General features: G+C 37.8%; 3 protein-coding genes across 4 annotated transcripts; 2 read left to right on the top strand and 1 right to left on the bottom strand.

Annotated features, from left to right (window-relative positions):
- Positions 1–1,103: 1,103 nt before the first annotated feature.
- On the top strand, positions 1,104–6,189 carry LOC103706941 (cyclin-dependent kinase inhibitor 5-like). Of its 2 annotated transcripts, XR_005506778.3 has the most exons (4): positions 1,104–1,868; positions 4,230–4,436; positions 4,793–5,010; positions 5,444–6,189. XR_005506778.3 is itself a non-coding variant. In XM_008791221.6 (3 exons), exons 1-3 carry the CDS (start codon positions 1,441–1,443, stop codon positions 4,857–4,859), a joined length of 702 nt encoding a protein of 233 aa, XP_008789443.4. In that variant the 5' UTR covers positions 1,104–1,440; the 3' UTR covers positions 4,860–5,324. The 2 variants fall into 2 exon arrangements, 1 of the variants encoding a protein (XP_008789443.4); XM_008791221.6 differs by lacking the exon at positions 5,444–6,189 and having other exon boundaries at positions 4,793–5,324.
- A 4,701-nt stretch (positions 6,190–10,890) lies between these two features.
- On the top strand, positions 10,891–16,902 carry LOC103706943 (rho GDP-dissociation inhibitor 1-like). The gene is made up of 5 exons (XM_008791223.6): positions 10,891–11,250; positions 14,204–14,267; positions 14,347–14,565; positions 16,216–16,340; positions 16,494–16,902. The coding sequence occupies exons 1-5, from the start codon at positions 11,026–11,028 to the stop codon at positions 16,557–16,559; spliced, it is 699 nt and encodes a 232-aa protein (XP_008789445.3). The 5' UTR covers positions 10,891–11,025; the 3' UTR covers positions 16,560–16,902.
- A 180-nt stretch (positions 16,903–17,082) lies between these two features.
- Positions 17,083–19,693, bottom strand: PRPL28 (Ribosomal L28 family). The gene is made up of 2 exons (XM_039123182.3): positions 19,302–19,693; positions 17,083–17,413 (listed from the first exon to the last, which is right to left on the bottom strand). The coding sequence occupies exons 1-2, from the start codon at positions 19,543–19,545 to the stop codon at positions 17,181–17,183; spliced, it is 477 nt and encodes a 158-aa protein (XP_038979110.2). The 5' UTR covers positions 19,546–19,693; the 3' UTR covers positions 17,083–17,180.
- Between the last annotated feature and the right edge of the window lie 324 nt (positions 19,694–20,017).

Here is a 20,017-nt window from a genome sequence, read left to right as displayed (position 1 = left end):
GTTAGAGCTATATGAAATATCATTTTACCAAAAAAAAAACATGTTGGAACTATCTTAAGAATAAAAAATAAGCTTTTGTTATAAATTAGCACACTCAAAAAGTATGCAAGCAAAATTGTGTACAAAGGCAGTGGCTAAATTATTAGAGTCAATAGTAGCTCCAATTTACTTAATAATTCACATGCTTTACACAATTGCTGTGAGTGCTAATTAAGAAAAGAACTACAAAAGAATTTATAAGTGTTAGTAATTTCATTTTAATGCATGCTAGATTGCAATGCTGCAAACTTTTTCTTAACTTATAAATAGTCAATCTTCAAGAAGGTATTGGATCTTCACAATTAAGCAATAAGATAAATAGGATATCCATATTGGCAATTCAAATTATAATCTAAGAAGCTATAACAAAGATCACTCTATAATTGATGATTCCACGAAATATATAAGTATGGCAATTTTAAGCCCTTGCACTCTATCCTCAGTTTAATACATGATTAACCGAGCATCCAAATTATCCGTTTGTAAATCCATTTAACTCTCATATTATATTTTTAAAATAAAAATAAAAGATACAAGAAAAAAATTCTACTCATCCACATATCAAGAGAGGCAAATTACTATATTTTTAAAAATTAGATAACACTTATTAAAAAAATTGAAAAGAGTATTTTTCAGCATAGCTTTTTTTTTTCATAAATATCCTTCTAAAAATTTAAATTACATAAATACACCCTTAAAATTTATATTTATTTCTGTATCCTCATAAAATACTATTTTTGCACAAATATCCCTAATATAATGTTTCATCTACACCATTAACAAAAACTATATTTATTTTAATTAAAAATAAAATAAAATTTTGAAATTATTTTTTTTGTCCTCAATTATAATAAACTAATAAATATTTTATTCTATATATCTATCCTGTTTTAGACATTTTAATTTAAAATTATTAATTTTTTAACTATATCAGATGACTTAGGTACATGTGTAAAAATAAAAATAAAAAAATAAAATACCCCCACCCCCCCGCCCCCCCTAAAAAAAAAAAAAAAAAAATCGTTCACATGCGGAAAGTACAAGCTTTCGTAGCCTATGCTCTTTCTCCCTCTACAGGCCGAAGCCACCGTCCTCCTGCTCTCTCTTTAGTCTTTTACATAAGATTTCCCTCTTCTCTCTCTCCGAGGGGCCTCTTTCTCAGAAATTCTCACGCCCTCGTGTGGGTGTCGCTCTCGTCTCCTCTCTCCATCCCTTCCCGCCCGTCTTCTTTCCCCTCATCTGCGACTCTCTATCTCTCCTCCGTCCAAAACCCTTTTTGTTTCCTTCTGTATTTCGTCTCCAAGATCGCTTCTTTTCGTTCTGTGTCTGTGTTTCCTCTTCAAAAGCCAATCTTTCCTTCCTGTGTATGGGATCATCTCAGCAGTTGGAAGAGTAGATCGGATGATGGGGAAGGACATGAGGAAGGCCAAGATCAGTGGAGCGGTGGCGGTCATGGAGGTCCCCAACCAGTCTTCCGTGGGGGTCCGCACCCGGGCCAGAACCCTAGCCCTCCAGCGCCTCCAGAAGCCCACCGTGGACCCAGCCTCCTACCTCGAACTCCGAAGCCGCCGCCTCGAAAAGCCCTTCCTGGCCACCGCCGCTAGGGCTAAGGAGGCCTGTAAGGAGAAACCGAGCCCTAGCCCAAAATCCAGCTCCAACGCTAGCTCTAAAGGGAGCACCAGCCCTGGCGGCCAGCTGGCGGAGGGCCTGGTGAATTCGGGCTCGGCGGGGTCGGTGTCGGCGAGGAGCTGCTGCTTGAAGAAGGGAGATGCCTCGCCGGAGATCGAGGTTTCCTACAGGGATAATTTTCTCGAGCACGAATCTGGCAGGTGGGGTTTCTTCTGATCTTTCCAAATTTCACTCATTAGGGTTTGGTCTTCGTTCTAATTTTATCGCCTTTGGGGTCGTTTCTGGGAGATAATTGTGATTCAAAATCGTATTTCTAGGGCATCTTGGATGCTTGTTTTTCCAGTGGAGAAGACCAGATGCAGTGGGAGTGTGATTTTTTTTTTTCTTCCTGTTTAAGCTATTCGTTTCTTTGATTTTTAAGTCATCGTTATTATGTAGGGTTTTTAAATCGCCACTTGAATTGATTGAGGGTTCTTATATATGTCTTAATTTTAATTTTTCTTGGGTCTTTCCTCTATTTGATTCTTGTAAGGCATTTAAAAAAAATAATCATAACACTTTCTGGTTCTCTAAAAGCCCATTTTCTTCCGCTTCCTCTTTGCCATTCTTATGGTCGGTTTAGTGTTTTATGCTCAAAACCGCTCCACATGTTGTTCTTCTCCGAGACTTCTTAATGTTAGAAATTTTTTTTCTAAAATCAAAGTTTCCTAGTCATTTTCTTTCTTGGGTTATTCTCTTCTGATTTGTACGCTACGATTTTTTTTTTTTTGGCTTCTGGAAACATAGTATTTGTTTTTGCTGCGGAAACTCTGGTACTTTTGGAAATCAGGCTTCTCGGAGACTGTATAAAATTATATATAAATCTTCTATCATCACTTTTCACTTCTTTCATTGTCTCTTTTGGATTGTTGCTTCAACATGGACATACTCATATATTGTCTCTTTACTGCCACTGTTATCTTCAGGTTTTTTGTTTTTTTGTTTTTTTTTGAAGCATGTATTGATAGAAAATATTACAATAATGCGGGAAACTCTGTCCTACTTTTGTGAAATGGGTTTTGAAGGGACCTCTTTATTCGATTGTCATTTTTTCTGCAAGTGGGTTTACCATATACGACAATACCTGAATTCAATGCCTTTTCTCTTTCCCAACTTCATGCTAGCTATTTATATCAGTTCATTTTTCTTGAACTTTGGAGATGCATGCCAGTTATTCCTTATAGTTTCTATATGGCCTGGATTTGTCTAGACATGTGTTCGACTTGATTTAGTGTGATGGACAAACTTGACTGGGGTTTTATATGATTTCACTGACTTGCAATTCCCTTGCGAATAGTTGAAGCATGATGATTTTGAGTTATGAGGAACTGCTTCAGTTGGTGGGGGTCACTTTGTCATTTTGTGTTTCCTACATTTCTATTATGTTTCTTGACACAAGAAGGTTGCTTGAAGTTTATTAGTATTTGAGCATGCAAAGCTGGAAGTAATATGCATTTTGCTTACTTTTTTGTGCACCTTTTGGATTCCTATATTTCCTATACGAAAAAGGTGATCTTAGGACCATTCCTGGCCACAAACTTGTGTGGATTCTGTGCATACATTATGGCTAGTGATAAAGAGCCCGAAAAGTGTAACAAGAAATGGATGAACTTCATCATGGAATCCTTGCTGAGTGCTGGAGCTACTTTTAGATTTCTGACACTCTTTTGAGTGTCGCTGATAGTGATAGTTGTAGTTTCTATTGTTTAACCAATTTGTCATGGTGCTTGTGATGCCTTTTTTCTTTTTTACTTGACAGTGGAATCTTATGAAGTTATTGCTGAACTATCAGGTGCCGGGAACATGCGTTAAATTTTATTTGGATTCTCCTGGAAGCCATCCAATCACGATCATAGGGCTGTCAAGCATGGCATTCACACCTGGCAGATAGCCATTTGTCAGGATAGCGGGCCATTAGATGTTGGGCCCATATGTGGTTGTCTGATGTGGTTAGAGACACAAGTGATCAGTTTATGCTTTTAAATTATACATTTGAGATGACCATGGCCCTTACTAGGATTGCATGTAAAAGAAGAATTGTGAGGTCAATTTCATATAGTTGCACTATAGTTATTAGTTTTTTTTCTACTGAAAACTTGTTGATTGGTGCATTTTTTTTATCCACAAGTTGATGTGGCTATAATATGTGGTGGTTACCTGGTTGGTTTCTCGGATTATATATGAAAAAGGAAAAAGTTATGGAAAAGAATGCTTCTCCACTTAGGAGGAAAATAAAGATTTGAAGTTCTTTCCTTTTCATTTTTTGGAATAATAAATTCTGGAAATTTATCTCCATCTGACAGGTATTATCAAACCCAATCACTATAGCTGATATGGCTGTCTTCGGATCTTTATAAGTTGCTCCATTTTGTGCTGGTTTCCAAATTTTAGATGGCCTTTAGAGCATGCTTATGTAAATATTGTCTTTGAAATTCTTACAGGATTTTCTGAAAGAATTCTTTTTTTTAAAAAAAAAAAGAAAAATCATGCAGAGGATTTTATCTTGTAATGCTTGGCTGCAGGAATGCCAGAGAGACCACACCTTGCAGTTTGATAAGGGAACCTGAATCTATAGAGGCCCCCAGTTCTACAAACAAACCGACCAAATCAACTGGCAACAGCAGGAGGGCGAGGAACTCAACGGGCAGAGGAGACACCCTGGCTGCCCTGGAATTGGAAGAATTTTTTGCTGGAGCTGAGCAACCCCAACAAAGACAATTTGCAGAGAAGTATATGATTCCCCATTATTCACTCTTTTTGAAATGTTAATTTACTAATGACATAACTCCAGTTCTCGAGTCTGTCATGTTTAAGGAGGCAACAGAACTGTGGAAAAGTGCAGATTTATGTCTAAAGCTTATTTGGTTAGATACATGTTACTGAATCTAGTAATAATTAGTCTTCTAATACATGTTACTCTCACCGAATTGTTGAATAAAACATGTCAACATAGAACACAATGTTGTGAGGTTTTAAGATGAGGGTGGGGATCCCAGAGTTGCAAGTTGATATGATTCATTAAGTTGGGTTCCTGTTGGTTTATCTCGCATTTCTTGACTTTTGTTTTTGTTTCCTGTGTCGGCAGGTATAATTATGATCCTGTAACTGATCAGCCGCTCCCTGGCCGATACGAATGGATGAAACTGGACTAATGGACGTGGAAGCTGATCCTATATCTTCAACTTCCCATTCATCAATGCCCAGAACTTTCAAAGGAAGATGCAAAGACGAAACAAAGTGCAAGGAGAACAGTTCTTAGTCTAATCCCTGTAACAGATGGAACTTATCAGCTAGAACTAGCAGGTAACCAAAATGGAAAAAATAAAAAAGAAATACCGATAAATCCAAAACCTTTCTAACATAACATTTAGCCGGGCTGACAGGGGTCCATCAACTTTTCAGTTTTTCTGATAACACCAGATATGTATCAGACTCTTCTGGTTTAGGGGTTCATAGGGGGGGGATTGTACCGTCATTTGGATCTTGCGCATACAGGAACTGATGAAGCTGGATGTCTTTAGGGGAATAAATATGGTCCCATTTACCCCTTGTCTTTTCTATCGCAGTAACATTTTTACTGTTCAATGAGTCTGCCATCGCTGAAAAGTTCGTCTCTCTCTCTCTCTCTCCTAAAAGGTCCGGGTGGATGTGATGAGCCCATGTGTTGCTTATTTGGTTTTTACAGTCATATCTGACTCTCTTCGGCTCAGTGGTTGCCATTTTACTGTGTCGGCAGAGTATCAATCCGGTCTGGTGTCAGAGGTTTTAACCGATGGTTACTCTTATCGTTCAAGTTCTTGGATTACAAGTATGAGGCGGCGAAGGCTTTTTGTTTTTTCGTGATCAGGGACATAGGGGCAGACAGAGCATATTTGGCTGTTCGACTGTGGGAGCAGAGCTGTAGGCTGCTTGAGAGGGCGTTTTGTATGCGAGACGAGTGTTGAGGGCCGACATACTTGTTCTCGAGGATGATTGTTCTACGGTGATTGACTGGATACGAGGTGTAGACACGTATGTGGACGGTCACCATCTGATACGGGACACTTATAGTTTGGTGCAGGAGCTGATCTCCTGTCAGATGACCCATGCTTACCGAGAGGCGAACAGTACAGCAAACTGGATCGTCTCTTATGTTGCCCGGCACACTGGGGAGGTCTTCTGGTCTAGTTTAGATGGCGTTTTACACGCCTTATTTTGTTTACTATGTCTCGCTGTATTCACGTTAGAGGTATATGAAATGAAATATCGTTTTGGAAAAAATAAAAAAAATTTTTTTTTTCTCCCTGTAACAACCGCTGGGTTCCTGGAAAAGGTCTAGATCGGAGGCCTGGGGCTGCTTTATGTTTGAGCAAAGCTACTTCTCCCACGTCAATTGTGGCGACCGGTCGGTCCTTAACATAAATTTCGTACATCCGCTGAAAGTAAGGTTCAAGAGATTACATGCCTGGTTTCATGATTACAATCAGCACTTGTCTGTGTCCATGTAACATACTTTTCGGAAGTAGAGTTTTTATAAAAATTTATTTGTTGTTTGGTAACTATATTTCTAAAATGTAATAGAATTTTAATATGTGTTTGGTAAACAAACTGAAAAAAATACTTTTTAGTATGATAAAATGATCATAAAAGACAACGTAGTATTAAACAACATAGCATAATGTATAATATGTATTAATACATAAATATATAATATAATATAATATTACTGTAATATGATATAATATTATTATAATATAGTAATATAATATTGTATACTATAGTATAATAATATAATATAATTCGATATTATATAATGTAATATATCAATGTATTATGACATAATTTAATATAATATTTATAGTATAATATAATAATAAATGTATAAAATATTATAATTATTATCATTATGTATTAATAAATATAAAGAGATATTTTTTGTAATTATAATATTTAATTATGGGTATTTTGGTCAAAAAAAATAATAAATCAAAACAGGTTTCCGACGCATGCTAAAAGTGCTTTTTCGAAGAATCTCCATTTTAGAACTTCTCTTATAAGCTGTTTTAGCTTTTTAATAAAACTAAAATAACTTTTCGATTTTTTTTTACCAAACACTCCTATTCTATCCAAAAATATTTTTGGATGGTGAAAAAGTGTTTTCTAGCCCACCAAAAGTTCTGCCAAACAGAGCCTTAGTACGTTAGATTTTTCGTCTATAAAGAAATAAATAAACTAATAATTAGTTCTTTTTCATGTTTTTTTGTCCTTCTAGCTGTTGTTTTTCTGCTGTGCCTTAACCTATGTTCTCAGGTAAATCTGGATTCTGTGACTGATGAATGCCTTGCTGGCGGGTAAATAAGGGTGAAACTAGACTTGTAGAAGCTGTTTCCGTCCTTCCTAATTCTCCATTCATCACGTTCCATGATTTTAAAGGTGCGCGAGGCAGAGAGGTGTTTGCAAAACTAGTATTGAGTATGCTGCTTGTAACATACGAAGCTCATTGCTTTGGTCTAAAAACTGTAACAACAAAAGAAAGAGGTAAAAAGGAAAAACAATGATCAACCTCGAGAGATCTTTTTAAAACCATAAATATTGTTTAAGTAATATGCGATTAAGATTAGATTCAAGTTGCAGCACTAGGCTTAGAGATACTTTCAAGGTAAATAAATGCATCTGAGTGTTTAGCACACGCTAGGGAGAGGAAGCATCCATGTCCTTCGCTGCACTTCGCAATATTACTATATATAAGCTTCTGGCTAGATCACCTATGAAGGATTGGGCGAGTGTACCTCTCACTAGGCTACCCATGTCTTCCGTAAGATTAACAGTGTGGCAGATTGGATGACATCTTTTGCAGCTCACCACTCCAGGAACGTTGTTTGGGATACCCACGCTTAGGTGCCGCCTTCGATGTATTTTCTCCTGTCATACTTTATGGGCTGCATTCATACCCGGTGTGTGTGAAGCGCCAATGTACCAAAAATTAAAAAAAAGATGGCAAGTCAATAATGATGGAGATGAGCAGAGTCCAAATAATCTCCATTGACAGTCTCTACCACTGCCTGCTGCCACCTACTAATTAACCACATCACCATCGACCATCACCCACAACCATTGACAAAAATGGTGAAATATTTTAGAATATGCATTAGATGACAGCTGGTGTACGTGCTCCAAATTGATGATGCAGACATATTAACCACCTCATACACGAGAATCCAATGCAAACATTTTTAAGAGGCAATGAATACATTTGAAATCAGTGATCCAAATATTCTTAATTTTGTTTTGAAATTGAGTTGTTGTGTTTAAAATCTTTCAAGTGATCTCGTTCTCTACTAAAGTATGCAAACCAACAATTAAGCATATATGGATCGTCTATTTTAAAGTGTGCATCATTCTTTTAAGATATGTACACCACCAATTTGAAACATGTCTATTACCTATTATCCAATGAATTGCTTGTTTAAAGTGTATGAATTACTTGCTCAAAATATTCGCGTCAACAATTAGACGTGTGGACTGGTCATTTTAAATCTGTGCACTGAAAGCTTATAATATATGCAACTTTTTTAAAACGGGCCCATTAGATTCGTGTGTGCCACCTATTTGCGATACATGTATCACCAATTTGAAACACATGCATCAATTTTCATCCAAAAAGTGCATCACCCATTCAAAGCCTACGCATCATATGCTTTCAATGCATGTACTGGTAATTGAACATTTGCCGAACACTAGTTTCAAATGTATGTGTTAGTAGTTTGTAACGTATGCATTGCCTTTTAAAACATGGGCATCAACTATTTAAGATGTATGCATCATTAATTTGAACTTGGGCGTGCAATGCTACCTAATGAGTGCATCATTTTTTGAAAATGTAGGAATCAACAATTCAAAATGTGCGCTTATAACTCTTTGATATTTTATAAAATGTGCATTAGCTTTCATCAAATAAGTTTTTTTTTGGTATAACGGCGGCTCACATCTTGCGGGTGTAAATGCAGCCTACAAGATCAGAAAACAAAATACTACATAGGGACTCTAGCGCAGACACGTGGTCCATCTAGATAAACCCTTTAGAGTGACGAGTAGTAAAGGAGACAATCCAGTCAACAGCACAGTTTGCCTCTATGTAAACATACGTGACCTCATGGGAGCCACACTCTCCCAATAGGCTGTGCATATTGGAAGAACGGCCTCTTCTTAGCAGCGCACCACTAACCCCGGACCCACTTGATCACTATGGTTGAGTCCCCTTCGAGGAGGATAATGTCCACATTCAGCACCCATCTCGCAAAGGTAACACTCTCTCATGCCGCTCTGAGCTCGGCGCATACAACAAACGTGTCAAAGATCTGTCATCCTCCTGCCGCCACCAGCCAATCGTTGTGGTCTTTAGGGCTCGTTTGGTTTGCGGGAAGCATTTTTCCTCCCATGAATATGATTTCTGAAAAGCAGATTCCTAAAAAGAGGATGCATAGGAAAGTACTTTTGGCATGTTTGGTTTACCATAAGAAAGTGATAAATTTTCAAAATACTTATGTTTGGTTGACCATCCACTTTTCTGGGAAAGTTATGTATAATTCCTTTTATACCCTTAATAAAAATTAGGTCTTTAATGCCTCTTTAATGTTTCTTTAATGCTGAAAGGCCTTTTTGGAAAAAAAAATAAAAATAGAGTGATTCCCATCTCTCATGGGAAAGACTTTCCTATGAAATGTGGGAATCATATTCCAATGGGAATATAATTTTTCCGTCTCTCTTATTTGAAAACTCCAACCAAACAAAAAGCATCTCATTACTTTTCCATTGACCACACTTTCCCTTCTTCTTTTTCCGCAAACCAAATGAGCCCTTAATGATGAAGCCCACACCTCCACAGCTCCCTCTCTTGCCGACACTACTATTAAAGTTCACCTTGAGACAGCTAGGGGTGGGGGCACCCAGAAGACAAGCACAATCATCACCTATTCTAAAACCAGCAATTGAACATTTGCATGTCATTTGTCAGATACTTACATTAATAGTTTATAATATGCGCATTGCCTTTTTAAAACGTAGGCACGAGATTGCCATGCATCATCTGTTTAAGATATCCATGTATCAATTTGAAACATGTGCATCTGTTATTATCTAATGTGTGAATTAATTGTCCTTTTAAAACCCGTGGAACAGCAATCTCCACCACCATTGTTGGCGGTGATGGATGGTAGTAGAGATTGCGGTGTTGGGCAGAGGAGAGATCTTCGATGATGAGGAGAGATAGCGTAGAGCGAAAATTATACCAGTGAATAATAATAGAGATTTTCAATGATGTAGAGTAGTGCTGAAGAACGACGACAGTGATGGTGGATAGTAGTAGTTCGTCCACTACTACTATTAACTGTTGTATGAGATCATTGATAGTCTGATGGATGATTGGGGTTGCGATGAAGATCATTAACATTGATGGGTGGTATTAGAGATTGTTGATAGTGATGAGTGGATAAAAATCCTTAGCATGGTGGTGGAAATCTTCAACGGTGATGTAGATCGATAACGTTAGTGCTGGGGGTTGATAGGGTTTTATAGTACGGTAGGTGATAGTGGAGATCGACAAGGGTGGTGGTGGATGGTAATGGAGATGTTTGGTGATGATGGCAGTAGTAGAGATCAATAAAGGTCAGTGGTGGAGATTGATGATGGTGGATGATGATGGAGGCCAACGATGGTGGTGGTGGAAATCGCAAAGATGGTAGATTATGGTGATGGAGGAGGAAGATTTTCATTTTCTCTCCCTTTCTTCTCTCTTAAGTTGTTCTTTTTTTTTTCTATAATATATTTCATGTACATTATATATTCGCATCTTGCTCCCACTTTTCCTACTTATATTCCAAGATGAGGTGACGAGGGGTACGTGGGTCCATAACCAACGGATGAAATGGTCAATTTCACAAAACTCCCTCTTCTTTCTTCATTCCAGCCGTCCTCCGACCACGCATAAATTTCAACGAGGCCTGGCGCTAGCTGTCATGGTCAAGGCTAGATTTGTGCTAGCGCGAGTTTGACAAAAGTCAGGACGGGTCAAAATAATCTATCACCTGATCCGACATGCGGACTCCCAAGTCAAACCGACAGCCCAGACCCATTTGACCAACTTACCATGTCGAGCCACGGAATCTTTTTTTTGTACGCGACTCAAGTGGAAGCGCCCGCTTTAACCCCTTGTCCAAATGTACACGGGCAGGGCCGGTAGGACACGTTGCAAGTACCTTAAAAGCAACTCCTTTCTCTCGCTCTCGCTTTTGGTTTCTTAAACCCTCGAGGTTTCGATCGGAGAGGAGGGTTTCGGCGACGATGGAGGGAGAGAGGAGAGCGGAGGCGGAGTGTTCCTCCGCCTCGAGAACTCGTAGGGACGTCCTTGAAGCTCCGCCGGGGAGCGGCTATGATGTCTTGGTTGATGGGAAGAAGGCCGAAATCGATGAGGAGGAAGTTGACGGAGAGGAAGACGAGGAGGTCGGCGTCGATGGGTTCGTTCCCGGGCCTCTGATCCCTCTCAAGGAACAGCTGGAGAAAGACAAGGTCTTGATTTTAGCCTGTTCTTTTTCGTCTCTCTTTCTCTAGCGATCTTGTCTCTTTTATTTTTGATCCCTCCCTCCTCTTCTCAAAGATCTGGGACGTGAGTTTTCCGCTAAAGATGCGATCCTTTTTTTGCAATCGACTTGATATATGCTGTATTTTAGATTTGTGTTTTATCTATCTTTTTGGTTTTCTTGGATTCTTGTTTGCTTTCGATGTCGTGGGTCGCGAGGTGGTGGGTTATTTTGGGTTGGTTTCGTTCTTGGCGATGTCTGCTATCTGATATGGATCCTGTGGGTTTCGATCTCTTTGAAAATTTCTATTTTTTCCCTCTCTCTTAGATCTTTTCTGTCCATATTTGTCTTATATTAGAAATTTGTGGCCTTAGATGGTGTTTTTGTGTTCCCCATGTATTATATGAGTATAACCTGATTTGAATTGTATTCTCATTTGCCTTTGTTGCATTACTATTTGATCTATTGCAGTTTATTATTTCTATATCTTGGATAGAAATGCTCCTTTCTTGTATGGTTTCCTCTGGTCGCTTATAACCCAGTCGTTATTTTTCAATATCTTATTCTTTTCTCGAAGTAATGACTTAATACTATATAGGAATGTTTTTTTTATCTATTTAGCTTTGATGCTTGGCTATTATTATTATTTTTTATGCACTAAAGATTTTAATGCCTTGAGTTGTCGAAGGCTTTGTGTGTGTGTGTGTGTGTGTGTGTCTACTTTGAAGAGTGTTACTCAACAGAGCAACAGAGTCTTCCTAAATTTACTTAAATGAACAGTGGCACAATAATACAAGTTGACTGGTCCCAGTCGCTATATCACATTAGCTGTGAGCAAACTACATTAGGAAAGAAGGGCTACAGACCTAGCTGACTGGCCTACGAAAGAATATAATTATTGTTAAGGTAAAAAAATACCGATAGAAATTTCTGATATCGTCCTAGAAGTTAATGTCTGATTGGTATAAAAGTGTCTTGACGATCAGTCATATTGGTTGTCAAGATCCCATATATCACTTCCTTACTGTTCTTCCTTTAGTCAATGTTTTTGAATCCATAAAGAACTAGCATGCTGCGTTAATTTGTAAATGATTTTTTTTTATAATAGGCAAAAATGCTCACAGAAATTTATCTCTACCTCTATGCGACTGTCTTTTGAGCATGTTCTGAGTTTGAATGCCTGATGCTCTCTTTATTACCGACCAAAAAACTGATATAATTCAAAAAATGTACTAATTTTTTCTTATGGTTTTAAAAAATTCTTTTCCCCCTCAAGCACCATCAAGCTTAAAAAAGGAAGCAGCTCAAAACAGAGCCAGCATCGAGCAGTAGAAGCTGACAGGGAGAACCCTTGGCTTATATATATACAACATGCTTGATAAACAAAGTGGCAGCTTTTGACTATCATTCTCTCTCATACCACCTAGGGTTCTTCAATGGCATAAATCTTCACATGATGCCATTTTATGCATTGATGAAATTTACCTATTCTATGTTTAAATAGATCTTATATTAAAGAAATCGGTACAATTGTCCTTACTAACATTGCAAAGACAACCTTGGGAAATACTTCTTAGCTACTTGGTTACATTGAATATGAGTATAGATACATAGGCTTATTGAGGATCACCACCTATAGAAGATCATATGTTACTGGCTGTCCATCAACATCATACTGATCCCCGAGGTTTAAATCCTTGGGTTAGAATACACAAGAGTTCCAAGTTCCAACAGCTCTGCTTATTTATTTGTCCGCACATGATGGAGTTAAATTAATGTACTCTGACATTATAATAATTACCAAATCTCGAAGCTGTATATGATCATAAATGTTAGACGGTGCATTTCTCTTTACTTTTTAGAAGCCTTCATAGGAAATGTGATCATATGGCAGACAATTAGGGGTTGACAGGATCTCACATACAGAAAGTCCATATGTCCTTTATGTAAGAGTTCAATAACTGCTGGCTGGCTTTTACCTGAATCATTTTATGTGGCTAAAATACCACTTTTGGTAGGTTGGCTTTGTTGTTAAACACGTCTCTTAATAAAATCTAAATATATTTTTGTTCCTATAGAAGGTAATATAGTAGGTTTTCCAAATAAGATAGATTTGGTTGCCCAGTAGGCTTTAAAATAGTCAAGGACTGAGACAATTTCATGTGTCAATATGGCCAAAAGTAATGTGCTTTGATGATAATAATAATCTTGTTTCCCCTGTGTATCTTGTGTGCTTTATATTCGAGATCAGGTTTGAGGGTTTGCCTTTGGTCAATATCTAGAGCATCTTTCCCATCACCTGATTCATCCAAATATTGAATTGAGAAGTAAATTTATATCTTTCGAAATCTGTGTCAAAGTTGGATTGACATTACAAGCTATGAGAATAAGGAATTGTGAACCTTTGCTGGCAACCATGCTACCAAGATGCTCATCGAGATGGCAAGAAAGGACATGCATTATCTGGAATATCCTGATAGAGTAACAACTAAATTTGATCCAAGATTTTATGCAAGGGATCAAAGTATGACTAATCTAGAGGGTGGAAATTTTTTTACCAATGATCCTCTAGAATATTTGAGAGCAGAATCCTATAATTTCGTACTGTTGAAACTTGCACGAGGGGCATCCTGAAGATGTGGAAGTAACAACCAAGGTTCTTTAAGATCCCTTAATGATTGCCAAAGCAATTCACAGAAAGCAACCATCATAATACTGGATTGTTGAACACGTAGCAAGATTCTTGCATCATTTTGTACTTTTATGTCCCTCGGCAATAGAACAAATGATACCATGGAGTAACAAGGTTACCGATTTATCGATGTTTAATGCATCTCTTAGATTCTTTTCCCTCCATTATTTATGAAGTGGACTTTTGCATTTACAGGACAAATTTTAGTGTCATCATCTTAGCTTCAATTAAAATCCTATGAACCCTGCAGGATGATGAAAGTCTGAGGAGGTGGAAAGAAAAGCTGCTTGGTTGTCTTGAAGGAGAATTAAATGGTCAGTCTAACTGTTTTCTTTACTTGCTAATTTGAAGTTTTGTTATGACCCTGCATTCAAAACTGTCACCTTTCTGCAGACCAAATGGAACCCAAAGTTACATTTCACTCCATAGGAATTGTATGCGAGGGCTGTGCTGAAATTATAATACCCTTACTGGTAGCAGAGAATCAAAGTCGTGTTTTATTTTTTCTCAAGGAAGGATCACAATATCGTCTCAAGCTGACTTTCAGTGTTAAGCATAACATTGTTTCTGGCTTAAATTACTTGAATACTGTGTGGAAGAAAGGTCTACAAGGTATATTTCATTACACCAATTTTCTTTCTTTTTTTGGGTTAGAAAAACCAAACTGATGACAGAACCTTGAAATTTCCTGCTCCATATTTTTAGCAAGCTTGACATTCATATTCGTTTTGCTGAAAAGATGTGCCATCATATAGTGAATACTTAATAAAGTCTAGCTTTTGGAGAATTAAGGAAATGCAATGAACATCAGAAATAAAGATTAAGTCCAGGATTTGATGCAACTCTGCTAGCTTAGAGCTTGGCATTCTTGTGTTTGTTCCTTAAACAGTTCACTGAGAATTATGAATTACCTTGTACTATGATGAATCAGTCAAATATTAGTTGTATGTGGCTGGCTCCAAATTGTTTCTTTGCATTGGGGTAAATTCCTTGAGATTTCCTCTTTAATACTGTTTGTACTTTACCTGATTTCCTCACCCACTTTTATTTTTCAGATCTGGTTCAACCATCGATTTATAGGACTATATGTCAATTAGCATAACATTTACTTGTCAGTTTAGTTCTTATCTGTTTCCTATAGTAGTTGTATACTCAGAGCAGAGAACTATAGCCCCAAATTAAGGTCACAAAGGAAGATTTCCCTGTAGTCTTATATATGTCGGGCATTCTGCATTCACTTGTTCTTTAATTCAAAAGGTTTCAGAAACAAGAGGCGAGCAGAGGAGTGTTTCACTCTTTCTATAGCATTGTGACTGGTTCCTTCAATGAGCTATAGATAGGATTTAAGTAGTTTATGACAAGAATGTATTTGGAGGTGCTAGAATTTTACCTGATCTCTTTAAGTGGCAGCTGTGGAGAAACAACTGGCTTCTACGATCTTATTTGGGCACCCTAATTTCATTTAGCAACATTCACTTTCCAGAGCAGTCTTGACTTGTCAGCAGAAATATACACTAAAAGTAATTTTCTGTTTGCATCATGTACCAAGTGTTGTCTAACTTTTAATCAAAACCCGATAAAGGTAGTAGTCGATGGCAAAGTTTAGCTTGACTGACAACCAAATATTCTGCAAATAGTTCATTCTGTTCTATTCTTAAGTTCTAAATAATTATTAATCCATGACTATCTGTTTGGCATTTTAGTTTGCTTTCTTTTCATTATTCATTTTAGAGAGATCTGATGAATATTTCATAAACGAAAATTCAATCATTCCTTTGATGTTTTCGTGTCTTTCACTAAAAAAAAAGAACGGAGGAGGAAAGAGAGAAAAAAACCTTGTTGCTTATAAGGACTGCAGAATAAGTCTTCTATATTATGTGGGTAATTTAACTGCTGATTTCCTTTAGCAATGGTGGTATACTGTTTTCCTTATCTGGTTAATAATATAGAGACGTCTCCTGTGCTTTACAACTGGTTCCATGTTTCAATGGAAGCCTGAAAATCTCGGGGATTCCAGCAAAACATGAAAAGCAGACAAAAGATTGCTGGCTGGACCGTGGGCAGAGTTGCCCTCTCCTAGCCAACTTTTTGGTCCTTGGTCTCTCTGTTGGTGATTTCGGGTGCAATTCATAGTTACTTCCAGATTTCTGACACTGTTTTATCTTAGCCAGAGAATGAATGGCTTCATGTGCTTAAGCATAATTGTGGACGCATGTTTTCGACTTACATTCCTCCCTCCTCTTCCCTTCTTTCAAATTTCAGTCGATCAGAGCAAGGGAATGCTCGGTACTTTTGCTCCTCGGCGTGACCCCTACGAACATCTGCTGGAAGAAGAGACCACTCCCTCTGGTTCGCTTGCTCGTGGAATCTACTCAGCAAAACTTAAGGTACGTACGATCGAATGGGTATCTAGATAAAAACATCAAAAGTATCGACTTCAGTCCTAGTTTCTTTGTTACTTATCCGAAATCTTCTTTGTGCTAATTGAGAAACAAAATATTACCTGCATAAGACTGATTTCGCTTTCCGGCTTATTGCAGTTTGAAGATGACGACAGGAGATGCCACCTGGAACTCGACTACTCCTTCGAAATCAAGAACCGTTGATCGTATATTTCTCGAGATCAAACAAGATTAAAACTGAATGGAAGAGGCTGTACAATGCAAGTGTGCTTTTTTTCAAGTTCCAGTATGTTTTTAACAGCGGAAACTCAGTTCTAAAGAGACCATACCTTACCAAAATCCCAAAAAGAAGTTGGGCGAATATGTTCACCCGTGCATCCCTCCCTTTCCAATTCCTCCATTCTGAAAAGCCGATCCAACCCACTGGCACAACAGCCCTTGTGCCATCTGTCAGTGCTATTTCATGCTTATTTTTGTGCTTGCTAAACATCAGGTGGATCAGTTCATTTCATGCATCCTAGCAATCTTTACATTGTAAGAATCGTCATTTCATGCGGCCGATGATCGAGTTCTGTGCCATTACAAAGCCAAACAAAAACCAATTGCCTGTTGCTGATTTGGGTACGCATTTCAGGCGAGGCTAAGAAGCTCAAAAAGACAATCATGCTGTTGGGTGAATCGGCTGCCTGGTTGATGTAAGGTGGAATCCATGTTAAGACACAGGGACTAATAGATGTGGTCGGAGGGAACCAACCTTTTAATGCAAATCCAAGGTTTGTCCAAACAACGCATGCACAAAAAAAAAAAAAAAGTGGTTTGATGAGCTCATTTTTTCCTGAGGTCAATTCCTGCCTTCTTAGCAACAGCATCCAGCCCATTCTTCTCGATGGTCTTGAGTGCTTTGGTGGACAGGCGCAGCTTGAGGTAGCGGTTCCCTGCTTCCCACCACACCCTCTTGTACTGCAAATTCACAAACTGCAGCTTCTTCGTCTTGTGGTTTGAGAAGGAGACCTTGTTGGCCCTGTTCGCCTTCTTTCCAGTGAAAGGGCATACCCGACCTGAATCCACAAGGTCTCTGAGTTAAATCATCAAACACAAGCAGGGCAGATGGTATGGTCGATATGTTGCTAACGTAAAATGAAGGTTTTCGCGGGTAAATTTTTATGGTCATTTAACTGAGAGATACAAACAAGAATGGTCCTGTTACCGAACGCATCCAACATGCAGTTTGGTTGAGAGCTGGCCGTAGCTAACCTAGTAACAAGTACCAACATCTGACATAATTATATGCCTTATACTGACACAAACAAGAGCCTAAGCAGGATGAGCTTGCTTGTTAAATTTCCAAAACATTTGCAATGAACTTTCAGATACAGTTCCCTTGAATAAGAAACCATGGCAGCAACATAAAACTCAATCTTACCAGCAAAATAATATTTTGATGTGATCTTAAGGTGCACTACCTCTTATAAGAACATCGTTGTTACTTGTCCTATGAGCAATAAAAATAAAATATATGTCGGAATGGTCGAAGAAAGCACCGGGACTCCATATTTGATAAGTCACAAAACTTTTTTTTTTTTTTCAATTTTAAGAAATATCACAAAAACTTCACAGGCTTTTAAACTGCACCGGCACAGGAACTGAATGAATGATAACAACTGGAATGACAAAAATGAATAGCAGAACACTATTGGTTTAAAGATTCAAAAAATCCAACAGCTCAATGAAATGGATAAACAAAAGGGACGACATAAAAAAAAGACCATCAGAAGAAAAAAAAAAGGCTGAGAGGAGAAAGAGCGGAGTCCCTTTGTGATCCAGGATTTTCGATGTTCAGCTGAGATGATGAAGAAATAAGTATCTTTTTAGCTTCAGGATTGACGACTGCATAGGACTTCTAAATTCACAGTCCACAATTCAAGTGCACCAGAAACTTTTTGAACTTTTAACATTTTACCAACACATTTGAGGAGAAAAGGGAGTGAATCCTGTCCTAGCTAGTCGAGATATTACAGGTAACCACGAATTCATACAAGCGATTATGATATGGTTCAGTTCCTCGTTCTCCAAAATAAATTGTTGTTCATATATATATATATATATATATATATATGTATGTATATATATGCATGTGTATGTACAAATGTATGTATGTGTACATATGTATATATTTATATATATGCATGTATGTACACACACACACGCACGCACTTTGGATTCATTAAATGGTACGATTCATTTGTTGTGCCAAGATCTTAAGGTTACAAGTTGATGTTACTTAAAAGAAAGAAAAAGGGAGGAAGAGCTACCTCTCTCTCACTGGAATTCAAAACTGAAATCGCGATGGAGACGAATGAATGATTTAGAAACAAGACCCTCTTTTGCAATTCCAGAAGGAGAGTGAAGATGCGCTTTTTCTTGGATAAAGATCCAGTCTTTAGTAGGAAAAATGAGGTAGAGGGGCAATCAATACTGCTTAACAAGTTTCAATCTTGAGAACAAGCCTTTGCCTTGTACAAGGGGCACGATTCAATGATTCCGCTTCCTCTACTCAATGCTTTATGGTATTAAAAGGATATAATTGTGGTAACAATTCCTTTGGCATAGATTTAGGTTGTAGCATGGCCTTTAGTTTCCCATCCTTCTCTCTAAATATGAGAAAATTATTTACATTCGAACATCACAAAGAGTCTCGTTAATACCACATATCTTGTATTTAAAAATTCAGCAAAAATTCTTCCTTTTTTTTTTTTTGTATATCTCTACTTTTCTTCTTCGGAGGAATATTTTGGTTCGCTAGAAGTAGTAAAACTACCGCATTCCATGATATTATAATCATCCAATACCCAGAATTAGGTTAAAAAACTGACCGCGGAGAATAAAGAGTTAAACATAGAAAAAAAAAAGAGCAGCACAAGTTGAGGAAGAGATCGAGAGACTCACGGGCAACGATGGGCCGTACGGGAGCAATGGGAAGGATGGGATTGGGCGGGGGGGCTTGGGAGATGCCGATCCTGGCACCGCCCAACTGGGACCTCCCGAACCCTAGCATCGAGCACTGATTGGAGGGTAGCGAAGCCCTGACGCTCCAAACCCTAACCCTAACCCCAACCTTAGGAGAAGAAGAATTCAATCCCTCGGTCCTCGCGAAGAAGAGCGCCGAGTGCCCCACCAGAGCTGCCGCCATTTTACCCCTCTCACTCTCCGAAATAAGAGCGAATGAGAGAGATCGAGGAAGAAGATAAGGGAAGAACGTTGGACGGCTCCTAACGTGGACAAACCAAGAAAGCTTTGCAAGAGAAAGCTTTGCAAGAACGGTAGGGGTTGAAGTGGATCGAATAACATCCGTTTAAATTTATATTTTTTATTCGAACCTATCCATATGGATAATAATTTAAGCATCCCATTAATACTTGTATCCCTAATTACATTTATAAAAAATTAAATATAAAAATAAATACATAACTATTCAATTTTTGTTGAAATATCTAATTCTATTTTTAACTCTATTTAATCCTATACAACACTAATAAATTTTTTTAAAAAATACATAACCACAATAACATGATCTTAACTTGATTTATTATATATATAGTAATATCTTGGATTCTACGATTATAAAATTTAATTTTTTGAGTTATATTTATATTTATATCCAT

The sequence above is a fragment of the Phoenix dactylifera genome, chromosome 10 (genome assembly GCF_051530095.1).
Source record: "Phoenix dactylifera cultivar Ajwa chromosome 10, Ajwa_hap1_PhDact_Kaust_v1.1, whole genome shotgun sequence".
Taxonomy (NCBI): Eukaryota; Viridiplantae; Streptophyta; class Magnoliopsida; order Arecales; family Arecaceae; genus Phoenix; species Phoenix dactylifera.
The sequence above is the reverse complement of the archived record's forward strand: the minus strand, read 5'-3'. Positions and strand labels throughout refer to the sequence as shown.